At 55.3% G+C, this 13,412-nt stretch overlaps 1 protein-coding gene across 2 annotated transcripts; it reads left to right on the top strand.

Moving 5' to 3' along the window:
- Positions 1-4,127: 4,127 nt before the first annotated feature.
- On the top strand, positions 4,128-12,595 carry COMMD4 (COMM domain containing 4). 2 transcript variants are annotated; one of them, XM_039493235.1, is made up of 8 exons: positions 4,128-4,350; positions 5,685-5,756; positions 6,432-6,497; positions 7,465-7,504; positions 9,416-9,535; positions 10,090-10,170; positions 10,972-11,148; positions 11,424-12,595. In XM_039493235.1, the coding sequence occupies exons 1-8, from the start codon at positions 4,348-4,350 to the stop codon at positions 11,462-11,464; spliced, it is 600 nt and encodes a 199-aa protein (XP_039349169.1). In that variant the 5' UTR covers positions 4,128-4,347; the 3' UTR covers positions 11,465-12,595. The 2 variants fall into 2 exon arrangements, with proteins under 2 accessions (XP_039349169.1, XP_039349170.1); XM_039493236.1 differs by lacking the exon at positions 5,685-5,756 and having other exon boundaries at positions 4,150-4,350.
- The last annotated feature ends 817 nt before the right edge of the window (positions 12,596-13,412 follow it).

The following is a 13,412-nucleotide window of genomic DNA, read 5'->3' as shown; positions in this document are numbered from 1 at the left end:
GGTTGCTGACCCCTGCTATAGTACCTGGAGCCGCTGGTCTCTGCTCTGCTGGGAAGGAAGCAGAGAGAGGGAGGGACAGGGGACTAGGGAATGGGAGAAGGAGGAACCAAAATAAGAGAAAGGAGCAGGGATTTGTTTCTCCCCTTTTACTCCTAATGGCGCTAAAAATCTAACATGGCTTTTACTTATTTTGCATCAGAACCAATAGCACAGTTCTCAGAACAGGCGTTGAGAGGTAGCATAGGCCTGGGGCTAGACTACAGCATTGGACTGGGCCTCAGAAGATCTGGGTCCTGCTCCTGGCTTAGGGTTGCCAACTTTCTAATCACAGAAAACCAAACAGCCCTGCCCCTTCTCCGAGGCCCTGCTCACTCCATTCCCCTCCCTCCGTCACTCACTCTCCCCCAGCCTCACTCACTCGTTCATTTTCACCAGGATGGGGCAGAGGGTTGGGATGGGGCGTGAGGGCTCTGGCTGGGGGGGTGCAGGCTCTGGGGTGGGGCCAGGAATGAGGGGTTTGGGGTGCAGGAGGGGACTTTGGGCTTGGGCAGGGGGTTGGGGTGCAAGAGGGGGTGAGGGGTGTGGGTTCCCAGCGGTGCCTACCTCAGGCAGCTCCCAGGAAGTGGCTGACGTCCCTCTGGTAGCCCTGGGGTGGCCATGGGACTCTGCGCACTGCTCCCATCTGCAGGTGCTGCCCCCACAGCTGCCATTGGCCACAGTTCCCACGAAGTCCCCGTGGCTGCCCCTCCACCTAGGAGCTGGAGGGACATGCTGGCTGCTTCCCAGGAGCCGGGCAGGGAGTCTGCCAGCCTCATGCCAACTGGACTTTTAATGGCCTGGTCAGTGGTGCTGACTGGAACTTCCAGGATCTCTTTTTGACCAGGTGTTCTGGTCAAAAACTGGACACCTGGCAACCCTATCCTGGCTTGGCCTCACCTGCTGTGTGATCTTGAGCAAGTCACTACCTCTGGCCCTGTCATGCCTAGTTAGATTGTGACCTGTTCAGGGTAGGGACTTTGTGTATGCACCGCACCAAGTATCATGGGGCCCTGATTTCAGCTGGAGCCTCTAGATGCTCCTGTAATCATAGGCAGCGAGTTATATGGCTCATGGTGCCTGTGCTCCACCAATGTTTAGGAACGTGGGCCTGGCTCCACCAATGTTTGGGCTTACTGCGTTTTTGGGGAGCTCTGCTCTTCGGGGGGACGTGGGGTCCAGGGCGGCCTGTGGGGTTAGTGGGGGGCCTGGCGCTGGCAGCAGCGAGCAACCTGGCCCCAACCCACCCTGTTCCGCTCTGCCCCACTGGCTCCTAGCATCGCTCGGGGGAGGGGGCAGAAGCCTGAAAGAGGTGGGGGCTTGGGGGAAGGGGTGGAATGGGGGTGGAGCAGGGGCGGGCTGGGGCCAGGTCGCTTGCTGCTGCCGGCATCAGCCCTCCCACTAACCCTCCAGGCTGCCCTGGACCCCGCGTCCCCCTGAAGCATGGGGCCCCCCAAAGCGCGGGGCCCAGAGCGGTTGCCCCGGTCTGTCCTATGGACGGACAGCTCTGCCTGGAGCCCACGTCCCCCTGAAGCATGGGGCCCCCACAAAGCACAGGGCCTGGGGCAGTTGCTCCAGAGATGGCTCTGCTTGGACCCGTTCTGGGCACCACCAAAATTATACAAACCTGGTGCCCAGGACTGTAATATAAATAATAATAGGCATGTTAAATGCAGTTGCACAAAAGATTAATGTTTAAGTCCTATTTGGCTTTTAACAAAAACCCTACATTCTGAGAAATTGAACACAATAGCTATTTAAAAGCATGCTTGTTTTCTCTGCTAGCGTGCAACCCCTTGATGTGATTTTGGGTGAGTCACTTAAACTCCCCGTCCCTCAGTTTCCCCATTTGCTGTGAAAGGACGTGTGAGATCAGGATGAAGACAAGGTCTCTGTCCCAGACACTTTACAGGCTAACTATCCAGATGAAGGGTGGGCAAAGGCTGCAGCAAAAACAAGCTATGGAGCAGTGACATTAGCTCAGGCCTTGTCAGCCCCAAGATTAGTGTTTCAATATTTTTATGGCCATTTTGCTCCCGCTGCTTTGAACAGAAGCCTTAGGGCCAAGGGTAGAGAGGTCTCCTGGGACAGTGTTTTAAGGGGGAGAGGCAAGAGGTTGGGTCCATGTGGGAGCGGAAATGCTACCAGTGAAATCCTATTGAAGCCAATGGAGGTTTTTGCTACTGCCTTCACCGGGGCCAGGATTTCACCCTACAAGGTTCAGCTTGCAACATTCTCATCATTTTGGGGGACTGTGTGTGGGAGGGGAACCAGTCACCCCAGCAGAAGAGGCAGGGGAGTTGGTGCCTAATCCACTGGATGTACCTGGCAGGTGCATAGCTCTCCCCAGATCCTCTGTGCAAGGTGTGGTGCTGGCAGGGAGCTGGCACTCCTCCCTCATGCCCCCACCCCTCGGTATGCCCAGGCTGGTTACTTCCCATGTGCAGCCACAGAGGGAACGATCTTTCCATTGACCTAAATCCTGGGTGTGTGCGAAACGCTACGCCCTAAATCAGGGGTAGGCAACCTATTTCATGCGTGACAAAGGCGGCACATGAGCTGATTTTCAGTGTCACTCAGGCTGCCCGGCCACCAGTCCAGAGGGCTCTGCATTTTATTTTAATTTTAAATGAAGTTTAAGGTTTTTAAAATGTTTATTTACTTTACATACAACAATAGTTTAGTTATATATTATAGACTTATAGAAAGAGACCTTCTAAAAACGTTAAAATGTATTACCGGCACGCGAAACCTTAAATTAGAGTGAATAAATGAAGACTTGGCACACCACTTCTGAAAGGTTGCCGAGCCCTGCCCTAAACCCTGCCTCTCAGTGGCCTCCTTGCTTTTAGACCCAGCTTCACCTCCTTCTGCAGAGCTGCTTTTAATTCCCTACAGCTGTGGGAGACTGTCTGCATCAGGAACACAGGAAGGGGACCAGTGTCCCAGTGCAGCGTGGAGCTATTCCTGGCCAGTTACTGAGTGAAAGGGAGCTGGAGAGGGGAAAGGCGTGTGGGGCCTGAGGCTGGAAAGCCAGTAGGTCAAAGCCTGGCTGACCTGACCCTCCCCTGCCCATCTAAGCTGTTAACCCTTCCTGCAGGCATTGATGCCCTCTCATCCCATCCCCAATCCCTCCTGCATTCCCCACAGCAATGTTAAGGAAAGCATCAAGCTGGTTTGAAAGTGAATGCATCTCAGCAATGACACAGAACTACCCCATCCCCCAAAGCTTCCTCTTCTTCCCCCCTCCTCAGGCAGTGTGTCATAGGCACATTTTTGGAAGAGCTTGGATCAAACCTGCTTTGGATTCAGATCAAAATCTGAACTCCCCAAGACTGGACATGTTTGGATTTAGGGCTCTGGTCTGGTCCATCATAGAGAGAAACCCAAGCAATGACATTTGGATCAGATCTTCCCTAGAATTGGGGGGGTGGGGTGGAGTTGGGCTCCCATTCTTTGGCCTTTGTGATGATTACCCAATAAAACTGATCATTCACTGCTTTAATTTAGCAACAAAGCAGGCTGCTGGATTTATTCTCAGTTCACTTTATCAGCTGTCTCACTCATGACAATTGATGCTTTGCCTTAAAGCCCCAACTCATGGAGTCATGAGATTATGTGAGACTCTCAACTTCCATTTAAAAACCCCGTCATTTTCCAGCACTGCATAGAAAAAGCTTCAAAATGTAAGACCTGAAGCCTCAAAAACCAGACACCAAATGAAAAGAACCCCTAACAGTAGGAGCAGTTTTTTAAACTCATGATTTTTTGGATGCAGTGTTGTTCGAGCTGTGTTGGTCCCAGGATGCTAGAAAGACAAGGTGGGGGAGGTAGGGTGACCAGATAGCAAATGTGAAAAAATCGGGACAGGCGGTGGGGGGGTAATAGGCACCTATATAAGAAAAAGACCCCAAAATCAGGACTGTCCCTATAAAATCGGGACAGCTGGTCACCCTAGGGGGAGGTGATCGCTTTCATTGGCCCAGCTTCTGTGACCTGAGATCGGAAGCTCTTCTCTCCCACCAACAGAAGCTGGCCCCATAACAGACATCCCCTCCCCCACCTTGTCTCAGGACTTGGTAACACCCCAGCGGGCAGCTGCCGCCAGCTGAGCCTCAGTCTGTGCAATAAGCCAGCCGGCTCCACGGCTGAAGCGTCACTACATCTGCGCTCCGCTGACTCGGCTCAGCGAGCGGCTGACAGGCTGCAGCGTCGGGAGGCCTGTGGTCAGCTGACCGCGCTCCGAGATCAGCTGATGGGTTCCGGCCCTGCCGTGGGCGTGGTCAGGCGTTGCAGAGAGAGCAGGAAACCATGGTGAGCGCAGGCGCGGTGCATGGCTGGGGGGTGTTGGTGCTTTGCTGGGATTTGGGGGCCTGGGGCGATGCAGAGCTGTGTCCCCCGGGCAGCAGGGACTCCGGGTAACAGCTGGAGCCATGGCTGAGGACTCCCCGTTGCTAGTCCAGTGCTTGGGATTAGCCAGGCCAGTGTCACCAGCTTCCTAACACGTGCATGGGAGGGGGGCGTTAAATATTGTGAAGGGTCTGGCTTAAAAACTGCTCCCTCCCTCCAGTGACCTGAGATCAGTGGGGCCCCGGGAAGGAGCTGGAGCAAACAGAACGAGCTGCCCCTTTGCATAGTAGGTAATTGGCCCGGGGAACCCACAGGGGCAGCCCTTTGAGTTCTAATACCTCTCCTAGTTAAGTGTGCTCAGGGTAAATGAATCTCATGCTTCAGGGTGCGGGACAGTAGCCTGCAAGGATCAGGAAGGAAACGCTGCCTTCCCTGCCTCACCCCCACCCCCAAAGTGCTGCACCGCAGAATGGGGCAAGTGAAAACTCCTTGTAATGCATCTTTCCTCTGAAGCAGCCAGGGCTGGGGGCAGGATGGTGGGAGTGATGGGCTGTTGCTGTAGCGGCACCTGTGTTTCTAAAGCAGGGAGTAATAAAGGCTTCAGCACTGGATGTGCAGGGGAACAAGATGACGGGAAAGGATCATTTCAGAGCCATGTTAATGTTAAACACTGCGGGGGTGGGGATCAGCTGTCCTGCTCCCCTCGACCCAGACGTCTTCCCCCTGCTCTGAGAGGCTTATGCCTGGTTCTGTAGCATGTGGACCTGTATACATGAGATGCCAGGGTCTTGTGCCCTTGCTCTCGCTATGTAACTGCAGGGGGTATAAAGCTCCTGCTCCAGGATTCAGGCTCATGGTCTCTACCAGCATTTGCTGGGTTAAACTGCTGAATCAGCGGCCTAACTGGTAGCTATTAGGAACAGGAAGGGGCCATCTGCCCTGCCCCACCTTCATCCCACCCCTTCATCAGACTGATCCCTCTGGGCACACCCCAGCCCCGTCTATCTCTTTCCTTCTCTGGGGATGAATATCTCTCTCTCAGACTCTGGGCCCAGTTCAGCCCGGGGGGGAAGCCCATTGAATTCAGGGCAGTTGCGTCCCCCCGTTGGCAGCCAAGTACTCAGAGAAGAGAGAAATCTAGGGGCGGCTCTTTTTGTGCAGTGGGGGCAGGGCAGCAATAAGGATTCCCCTGCTCTGGCAAGAAGAGCTGGGCTGCCCTGCAAAGGACACTCTTCCGCTGACGTCCCCTGGCCCAAAGGCCACCTGGGTCCTATCTGCCCCCGATCTTCTCCTTCCAGAGGTTCCGGTTCTGCGGAGACTTGGACTGTCCCGACTGGGTCCTGGCTGAAATCAGCACCTTGGCCAAAATAGTTAAGTGGAAGCTTTAGCTTTCTCTTTCTCTGTTTTCTTCTGGATCTTACCCAGTGCCCGGCGCCCTGGGATCTGAGCCATTTTTGCTATTAACCCCCCCCCCCCGAGATGGTATCGGGTGCTGTGAAATCAGACAATCAGCACAAAGCCTTGGCTGTCAAGAGGGGTATCTACGGCCTCGGGGAGCACTGGGAATATCTGAGTGATGCATCCCAATCTGAGCTCTGGGACTCGGGGTATCTGGTGAAGGGGGAGAGCTCAGGTCCCTGAGCGACTGGCATGAGCTCTGTGCCTGTCTGTGGCTGACTGGGCTTCCCTAAGAGAGCGGGGAGAGGCTCAGGAACATAGAACAGGCTTTGATTGAGGGCTCGAGCAATACACTCAGTGCAGCACAAGAGCTGGCTGGGGCTTTAGCCTGACCGTTGCATCCAGAACTCCGGGAGTCTCTTTGTGGAATCCAAACCATGGTGTTCCCCAAAGTGGCAGAGAAGCGAGTTTTTAAACAACCCAAACCAGTGACTGTTTGGCTGGGGCAGGCCAGGGCAAGGTTGAAATGGGTCCCCCTGATGTGGCAGAGAGCGTGTGTTTTGAGGGGAGCTCAGACTCCTGCTAGGCAGTGCCCGCCGGGCCCAGTGCTGCGGTGGGGTTTTATTTTCTTGCTCTCTCCTTTCCAGTCCTCTGTGAAACTGAAGCTCATCTGTGGCCAGGTGCTCAAGGACCTGCAGGGAGAGGGGATTGATGTAAGTGCAGGACGTTCTTCTCCCACGTTCAGCCCCGCTGAGCAGAGATCCAGCGATCGCAGAGACTAAGTCTCCCCTCCCCCCGGCTGAGTGGCGTGGGCCATGTCGAGCTGGCCGGCCTCAGGGCAGGCAGTGCGGTGGAGTGTGTGTGTGTGGGTGGGGGGTTCCGAGTGGGAGTCAGGACACCTGGGTTCTAGTCCCAGCTCTGCCACTGATCTTGGGCAAGGTGCCTAAAGCCTGTGTCCCTACCTGTAAAATAAGGCCAGTGACACTCCCCCATCGGGGTGATCTGTTGGTGGAAAGGGCCGTACGGCTGCTAAGTACTTACTAGTAAGTATTAGTGCCTGTTTTTCTAAGGGTCCTGTGTGGTCCGCTTCACCTCATCCACCCATTGGCCCTGCCATCGCTAGGGGAGTGGCCAGTGGTTGACAACGCATATTCCCTTGAGGTCTCCCAGCAAAGGGGTTTGGCCGCTCGGGGACATGGGGCTGAGCCATTTGTAACGCCCATCGCAGACAGCAGCTGCCCGCTGTTTGGATCGTGGAGGTTCCCTGTAGGACACGCCTGGAACACTAGCAGCCAGTGGGAATGGCCCATCCTGCCTCCCCCATTGTGAAGGCAGCTTGGGCTAGTGGGAGCCAGGAACCCAGGAGTCCTAGTCCCCGATCACCCATGTGGCCTTGGGCAAGTTACTCAGGCTAAATCCAGCAGCTTCTAGTAATTTGGGTCCCCCCTTGAGACACCTCGGCCCCGTTACTCAGAAGTGCTGAGCCCCCACCGCTCCTATTGACTCCAAGTGCACCCGAAACCAGACGGCCCTTGTGGAGTGTTGGCCTTACCCTGGCTCTGCTTGCCCCGTGGGGGATCTGCTCAGCGAGGGCTCAGTGATCATTCTGCACCGTGCCGTGCGCACTGGGAGCGGGGTCCCCTGGGGCTGATGGACCTGGGTGTTGCTCTTCTCTTGCAGTATGAAAAGATCCTGAAGCTAACGTCGGATGCCAAGTTTGGTGAGTGTTGTTCCTTTCCAGAGCTGTTGAGTGTCCATAGCCTGGGCTCCTCTAGTGCTGTCTGTGAGGCTGTCATGGTGGATTTGGCTCTTTGCCTCACCCGCCTTCCAGGGAGCTTTGCTGGCTTCATTACTAGAACTGCCATTCCTCTGTCTGTGCTTACGGCAGGGAGGCTGCAGCAAGTCGGTGGCTTTGGGATGCTAGGCCAGGCTTTGGCTGACTCTTACCTCCCCCCTGGCCCATTCCACACCCCAGTGCCTGGCCTGAGAACATTTTACCTGCAGCGTTTATGGGCGCTGGGCTCGGTTTTGTTAGCCGCATTGCCTGAAAAGCGTTGCTGGCTGGGGTCACGAGTGGAGAGGCACGTCCTGAAGCAGTGAAGGCCTGAAGAGTTAATGCCCAGCCACTGGAAACCGACCGCACGCTCTGCTTGTGAGCAAGCACAGGAGCCCTGCTAATCTCCCAGGGTCCTTGCCCCTGTTCTGTTGGGGGGAGATGCTGCTAATCGGCAGCCTGATGAGTTCCCCCTTCTCACCCCAAACACTGCCCTGGCTTTATATTTTTGGGTGGTTCTGGGCCTTGCGTCGGGGGGGAGACACCATTTCCCGAGTGTGTGGAAGTGCCCCGGGCCTGGTGGTTGTGGTGATCACAGTAGCAATCCAAACTTCCCAGATGCTGCCCAAACAGCTGAACAGCCCCTGTCCCTGCCCTGCAGAACTTGCTGTCTTAGTGTGGCAATGGAGAGGGGAGGGGAGGGGTCCCAGGAACTCAGCCAGGTTAGCGGCACAAAGAGAAGGTTAAGGGGAGACTCGATGGGAGCCTGTAAGTACCTACATGGGGAACAAACAGCTGATAATGGGCTCTTCAGTCCAGCAGACAGATGTCTAACATGAGCCAATGGCTGGAAGTTGAAGCTAGACAAACTCGGACTGGAAATAAGGTGTTTTAACAGGGTCATTAACCATTGGAACAACTGCCCAAGTGCTCTCCATCACTGGCAGTTTCTAAATCCAGATCTGCTCTGGTTCAAACAGGCATTAATTCAGGGGCGCCCCGTGGGCTGTGTTACACAGGTCAGGCTGGACGATCGAGGCCAGATGGGACCATGATGTGAAATGCCTGGTTTGGTTTTCATGGATGAGCTGACCCTGGCTGAGTTGCCGTGCTGTGGCTCGGCCCTGTCTTACCGCCACTGGCCTGGTTATTGTGCGGTGTTAACCTTAGGCTTTGGCTGTATGAATGGTTAGTTTTGGCAAGCCAGGGTGTAAATCTGCCATGCGCTAGGTGCCCGGGTGGACTCTGCTCCACACCCTGAGTTCTGCAGCGCGCCTGGCAGCTGCCCTGCTTGGAAACAGCAGGTGAAAGTGCCCTAGGGAGCTGTTAGTCCGCGGCAGCAGGGTCCTCACGGACAGTGCGCAGCTGGCTAGGGCAGGGTAGCTTTACACCCCGGCTCACCACGAGCTAAGTGTGCGCTTAGACAGGCCCTTACTAATAATGGCCAAGGGCCAGAGGCGTATTTGGATCCCTAGCATCAATCGATTCTAGTTAGACTTAACCCCTGCCAGTCCCAGGCTTGTTGAAATCCTAACCTGTTTTGACCCCTGCTGGTTGCATTGACTCCCCCCTCCCCAACACACACACAGTCCCCTGCCCATCACTGATTCTTACCCAGGTTGGTGACAATGAGCCCAGCTCTTTCTGCCTGTTTCCCTGCTGCCCCTCGTGGCCCAGTGCGAGGTGGCGTCTGTCCGTGCACCCTCTCTAGTCTCTTGCAGACGATGAACTGCAAAGGGCAGGCCACAGCAAGGGCTGTTGGATCCTACGTCAATTTTACAGGTCTGTCAAAGCTGCCTCCCTGCAGGGAAGAGCCCTGCTGCCAGGCAGAGTCCCAAAGGTTTCTCCTCTCTCCAGAGTCCGGGGACGTGAAGGCCACTATTGCCGTGCTCAGCTTCATCCTCTCCAGTGCAGCCAAACACAGCGTAGGCAGCGACTCTCTGTCCAGCGAGCTGCAACAGCTGGGGCTGCCCAAAGGTAGGGGAAGTGCCAGGGGATGGGTCCCTCGGAGAGGGCTGCAGCGCACTGGGGAGCCTTGGGGTCAGTAGCAGCAGCCTGACTGTCTTGTGCGACGTCAGCCAGGGGAGGGCACCGGGGAGCAGAACAGAGTCTGTCTACCCCATGAACCAGGCTGTAACCCTGGATAACTGTGTCCTTCCACCCTTGCTCCAGCACTGTGTGGACTTCAGTACGTTGGCTCTCTGGGGGAGGAGGCGATTGCTGCTGGGTTGTGTGTCCCCCGCACTCTCCCATCAGTGAGAAGTTAGAACTTGCTGTGTCAACCAGCAGGAAAGACTTTGGAGCAGTAGCTGGGCCGTCTTCTGACTGAAATGCCCCACGGTACCATCATCCCCCCGTTATCCCACATGCGCCCCAATGTCAGCATCCTGCTAGAGTCCCCCTGCTAAACGGGCCAGCTCAGCAGTTTGCAGCCAGGGTCCCTTCTGAGCCCATTGGAACCAGAGTCGTGTTGTGCAGAGACCGATCTGATGCTCTTTGGTGGGTGGTTTCTTGGTCTCCTTGTTTTGTAGAACATGCCACAGGATTGTGCCGGTCCTACGAGGAGACACAGAGCCCCCTGCAGGACAGCCTGAGGACACGCAGCCTGAGACGTAAGTGTTCCCCCTCCGGCTGTGCAAACCTGACACTGCTCCAGGCAGCGGATGGGAGATGGTCCTTCAGCAGGGATACAGGCTGGCACCCACTGCCCCCACCCCTCTAGCTGTTCCCCTGTGTCCATGGATGGAAGTTCAATAGGACTTTCTCAGCCATTCTCCTCTGGGACTTCCTGGGAAGAACCTGCTCCTGAGGACTGTGGGATAGGATCAGAGTTTGCTGAGGGCAGATGGGTTTTCAGCAGCAACCGAGGGGATGACCAGGAGCTGGGACCAGAACCCTGTTGTTTGACCCCCTTGGGCTGTGACCTTGTCGGCCTGACAGGTTAGGATCTGGCCAGGTTAGTTCACCTCCAGGACAATCCAAGTGCAGCAGGGAGTGGGGCAGGTGAAGCACTAGGCAGTGCTCTGCCTTCTGCATTATCTTTCTTGGCCATAAAGAGAGAGAGAGCTGAGGCGGTGCTAAGCACTTGGACTCATGGGAATCTATGCAACAAGGGGTGTTAGCTACATTATCCCAGCCACACTCCATCTCGGAGGGCTCCACTCCACTGACCTAAACTCCCTTGGTATTTCAACTGGAGACATTTCCTTCCTGTAATGTCTTACATTGTCGCTGTGGGCCGGTAAGACAGTTGCTGTGTTGCACACACCAGAGGTGGCTGCATTTCAGGGGTGGGTGAAGCCGCTTAATGCTTTTGAAAAATGCTTCTCAAATCCATATCGCTGGCTTGTGCATAGAGAGAGAGTTTTACACTGACAGTGCAAACCTGAGACTGGCTCTGCCTCTGTCCTCAGTGAACCATCTGGACTCTGTGTCCTGGAGGGTGGATCAGACGCTCAGCTCCAGTGAGCTCCAGCAGGTCAATGAGCCCCTTGTGCACCTGAAGTTCACCGTGCGAGACGAGGACCGAGGTGTGACGGAGCCCTTTGCCATGACCGTGTCGGCAGAGAAGTTCCGGGTCTTACTGGCAGGTGAGTAGACAGCAGATGGGCAGCTTGGAATCGCTCGCCTCGTCCCCGCCCTGCCGGCTGGTGCTTCCTCTCCTGTGTCCCCGCTGCTCTCCCTACTGGCCAAGGCAGAGATCGGGTGTCTCCATGTCGTGTCATTTCTCTGTTCCTGCTCACAGCGCAGAGGTTATTCTCTGCCCTGCTGTGACCGGTGAATTGGCAACTGGCTGCAGCGCCCCCTGCTGAGATCCAGGTCACTGTGCCCCATTGGCTGTTTGCATCTCCTCTTCCACTTTCAGAGCTGAGACAGGCCCACACCATGATGAAAACTCTCAGCTGAGCAGCTGGGAGGACGGCAGCGAGCGTGGAAGGAGCCGGCTGATTGTGCTGCAGCCCGTTGGAGAGTCTGGTGGGTGCGGTTCCTCCGCTGGGGAAGCCCCTTGCTGCACACAGCCGCAGACACCGCCGGGGCAGAGGTTGGACTGGGCTCTCTCCTCCCTTCTCAGACCCCTGCAGCTGAAACTGACGACTGCTCTTCCCACTCTTTCTGGCTACTGTCCTCCTCTTCCCCCCTCCAGCTCTCTTGCTGTGAAGCCTCCTGCCCGCCCCTCCTCCATCCTGCCCACAAGCCCTTGTGCTTCCAGGAGCCCCACCCCAGGATCTGTCCCCAGAGCAATGGTGGATGGGAGCTTGGTGGCTTCTGCATCTGCTAATGAGATCTCCACCTCGAGACCAGCTTCAGCTCGGAGTTCCCATAACAAAGGCGTCCAAACCCATGGGTCGGGCCACCGTGTAACACACACGCTTCCGGAAAACACCCAGGCCTGCCGGCTGGGGGCTGCTTTAACAGTGAGAGACCCTGATGTCCCCTGCCGAGCCCTTTGGTGGTGGCTCTGTTCCTGTACAGCTGCAGGGAGCTGATCTGTCCTTTTGCTTCTGCCTGAATTGTCTCCTGTGCCTACTCCAGGGCAGGCACTTGGGCTCTCATGTCTCCTCTGGAGACTAGCGCGCTGCAGCCCACCAAATGCTGCGGCTAGGCCAGCTCCACATCACCCGCTGACTGAACTCCTGCAGCAATCCAGGATGCCTGTGGCAGGGGCGACTCTGCCAGTCGTACATAAGAGGTCGGAAAGTTTCATCAGCCGAAGCGTGATGGAGCGTTCGCTAGTCCCTTCTTGCTCCCCCGCCTCCCTCCCCTAAAAAGCACTTTGCCTCTGTTCTTTCCACTTCCTTTAAAGGAGCCCCCTCCCTGGGGGATAAATGCAGCTTTTCTGTCTTTCCTTCCCCCCATGCTCCTACCACCTTTTCCAGGGCAGCTCAGTGCATGGAATAAAAGTTCAGCAGGAGCGTGCATCTGGGAATCTCTCCATGCGTTTCCAGTTGGCCTTGGCACATGAAGCCACTTATTTGTGATGTTTCCTATTTTGCCAGCGGGATCCAATAAAGCCACATGGAGCATTTTTAATTTGCATTGCTGCCTCCCTTGTCACCCCTGCACTCTCACTTCTCACACCCTCAGACCGGGAGCAGAGATGTCTTTAAATAACTGGAGTAAATCTTCCCTATTTGAAAGGGAGGGATTGATGCCACAGACAAAATTCATCATAGGGGCAGGTGCTCTATAACCTATTCCCACCCCCTGCAGCTCTGTCAATGTCTCTCCATCCCACATACACCCTCCCTGCTCCTTCAGTCCTGACCTCTGCAGAAACCAGAGCCAGGATAGGCAAAGTCCGTAAACTATTCGCTCACCCCAGCCTTGTCTCGTAACAACCCTGGCTAGTCCAGCCCTTGCCCCGGGCACAGCTCTGGTAACAGCCATCGAGGGAGCAGTTGGGTTTTGCTAACCTCATTTCAGTTGTGCTCAGTTTAGATTGGCCCCTGCCACTGGTGCCCTATTGTGCTAACCCCCTTTCCCGGCTATAGCTCAGGGCTCTGATTTACAGGAACTTCACAGCTTGGGGATGATGCAGTTGCTCCTTTAGAGCAAAGCCAGCATAGCCTGAAGGCAGTGAAGTGGGGAACCATTTTAACTGCAGACTCTGAACTACATTTGGTAAATTGCTGTTAAACAGCAAAAGACCGGGGCAGCCCTTTATTTTTAAGAACAAGGCTGTGCTCCATTGAATTACAATTAAACTATTCTTTGTACCATTTTAATAATAATAATACCTAACTCTTCTATCACACGTTCAGAAGTAAATCTCAACACACTTTAAAAAGGTGGTCCGTATCATTATTAACAATTTACAGGTGGGGAAACTGAGGCAGTGGGAAGGAAGTGACTT

The sequence above is a fragment of the Mauremys reevesii genome, linkage group 10 (assembly GCF_016161935.1).
Source record: "Mauremys reevesii isolate NIE-2019 linkage group 10, ASM1616193v1, whole genome shotgun sequence".
In the NCBI taxonomy this organism is placed as follows: Eukaryota; Metazoa; Chordata; order Testudines; family Geoemydidae; genus Mauremys; species Mauremys reevesii.
This window is presented reverse-complemented; position numbering and strand designations above follow the sequence as displayed.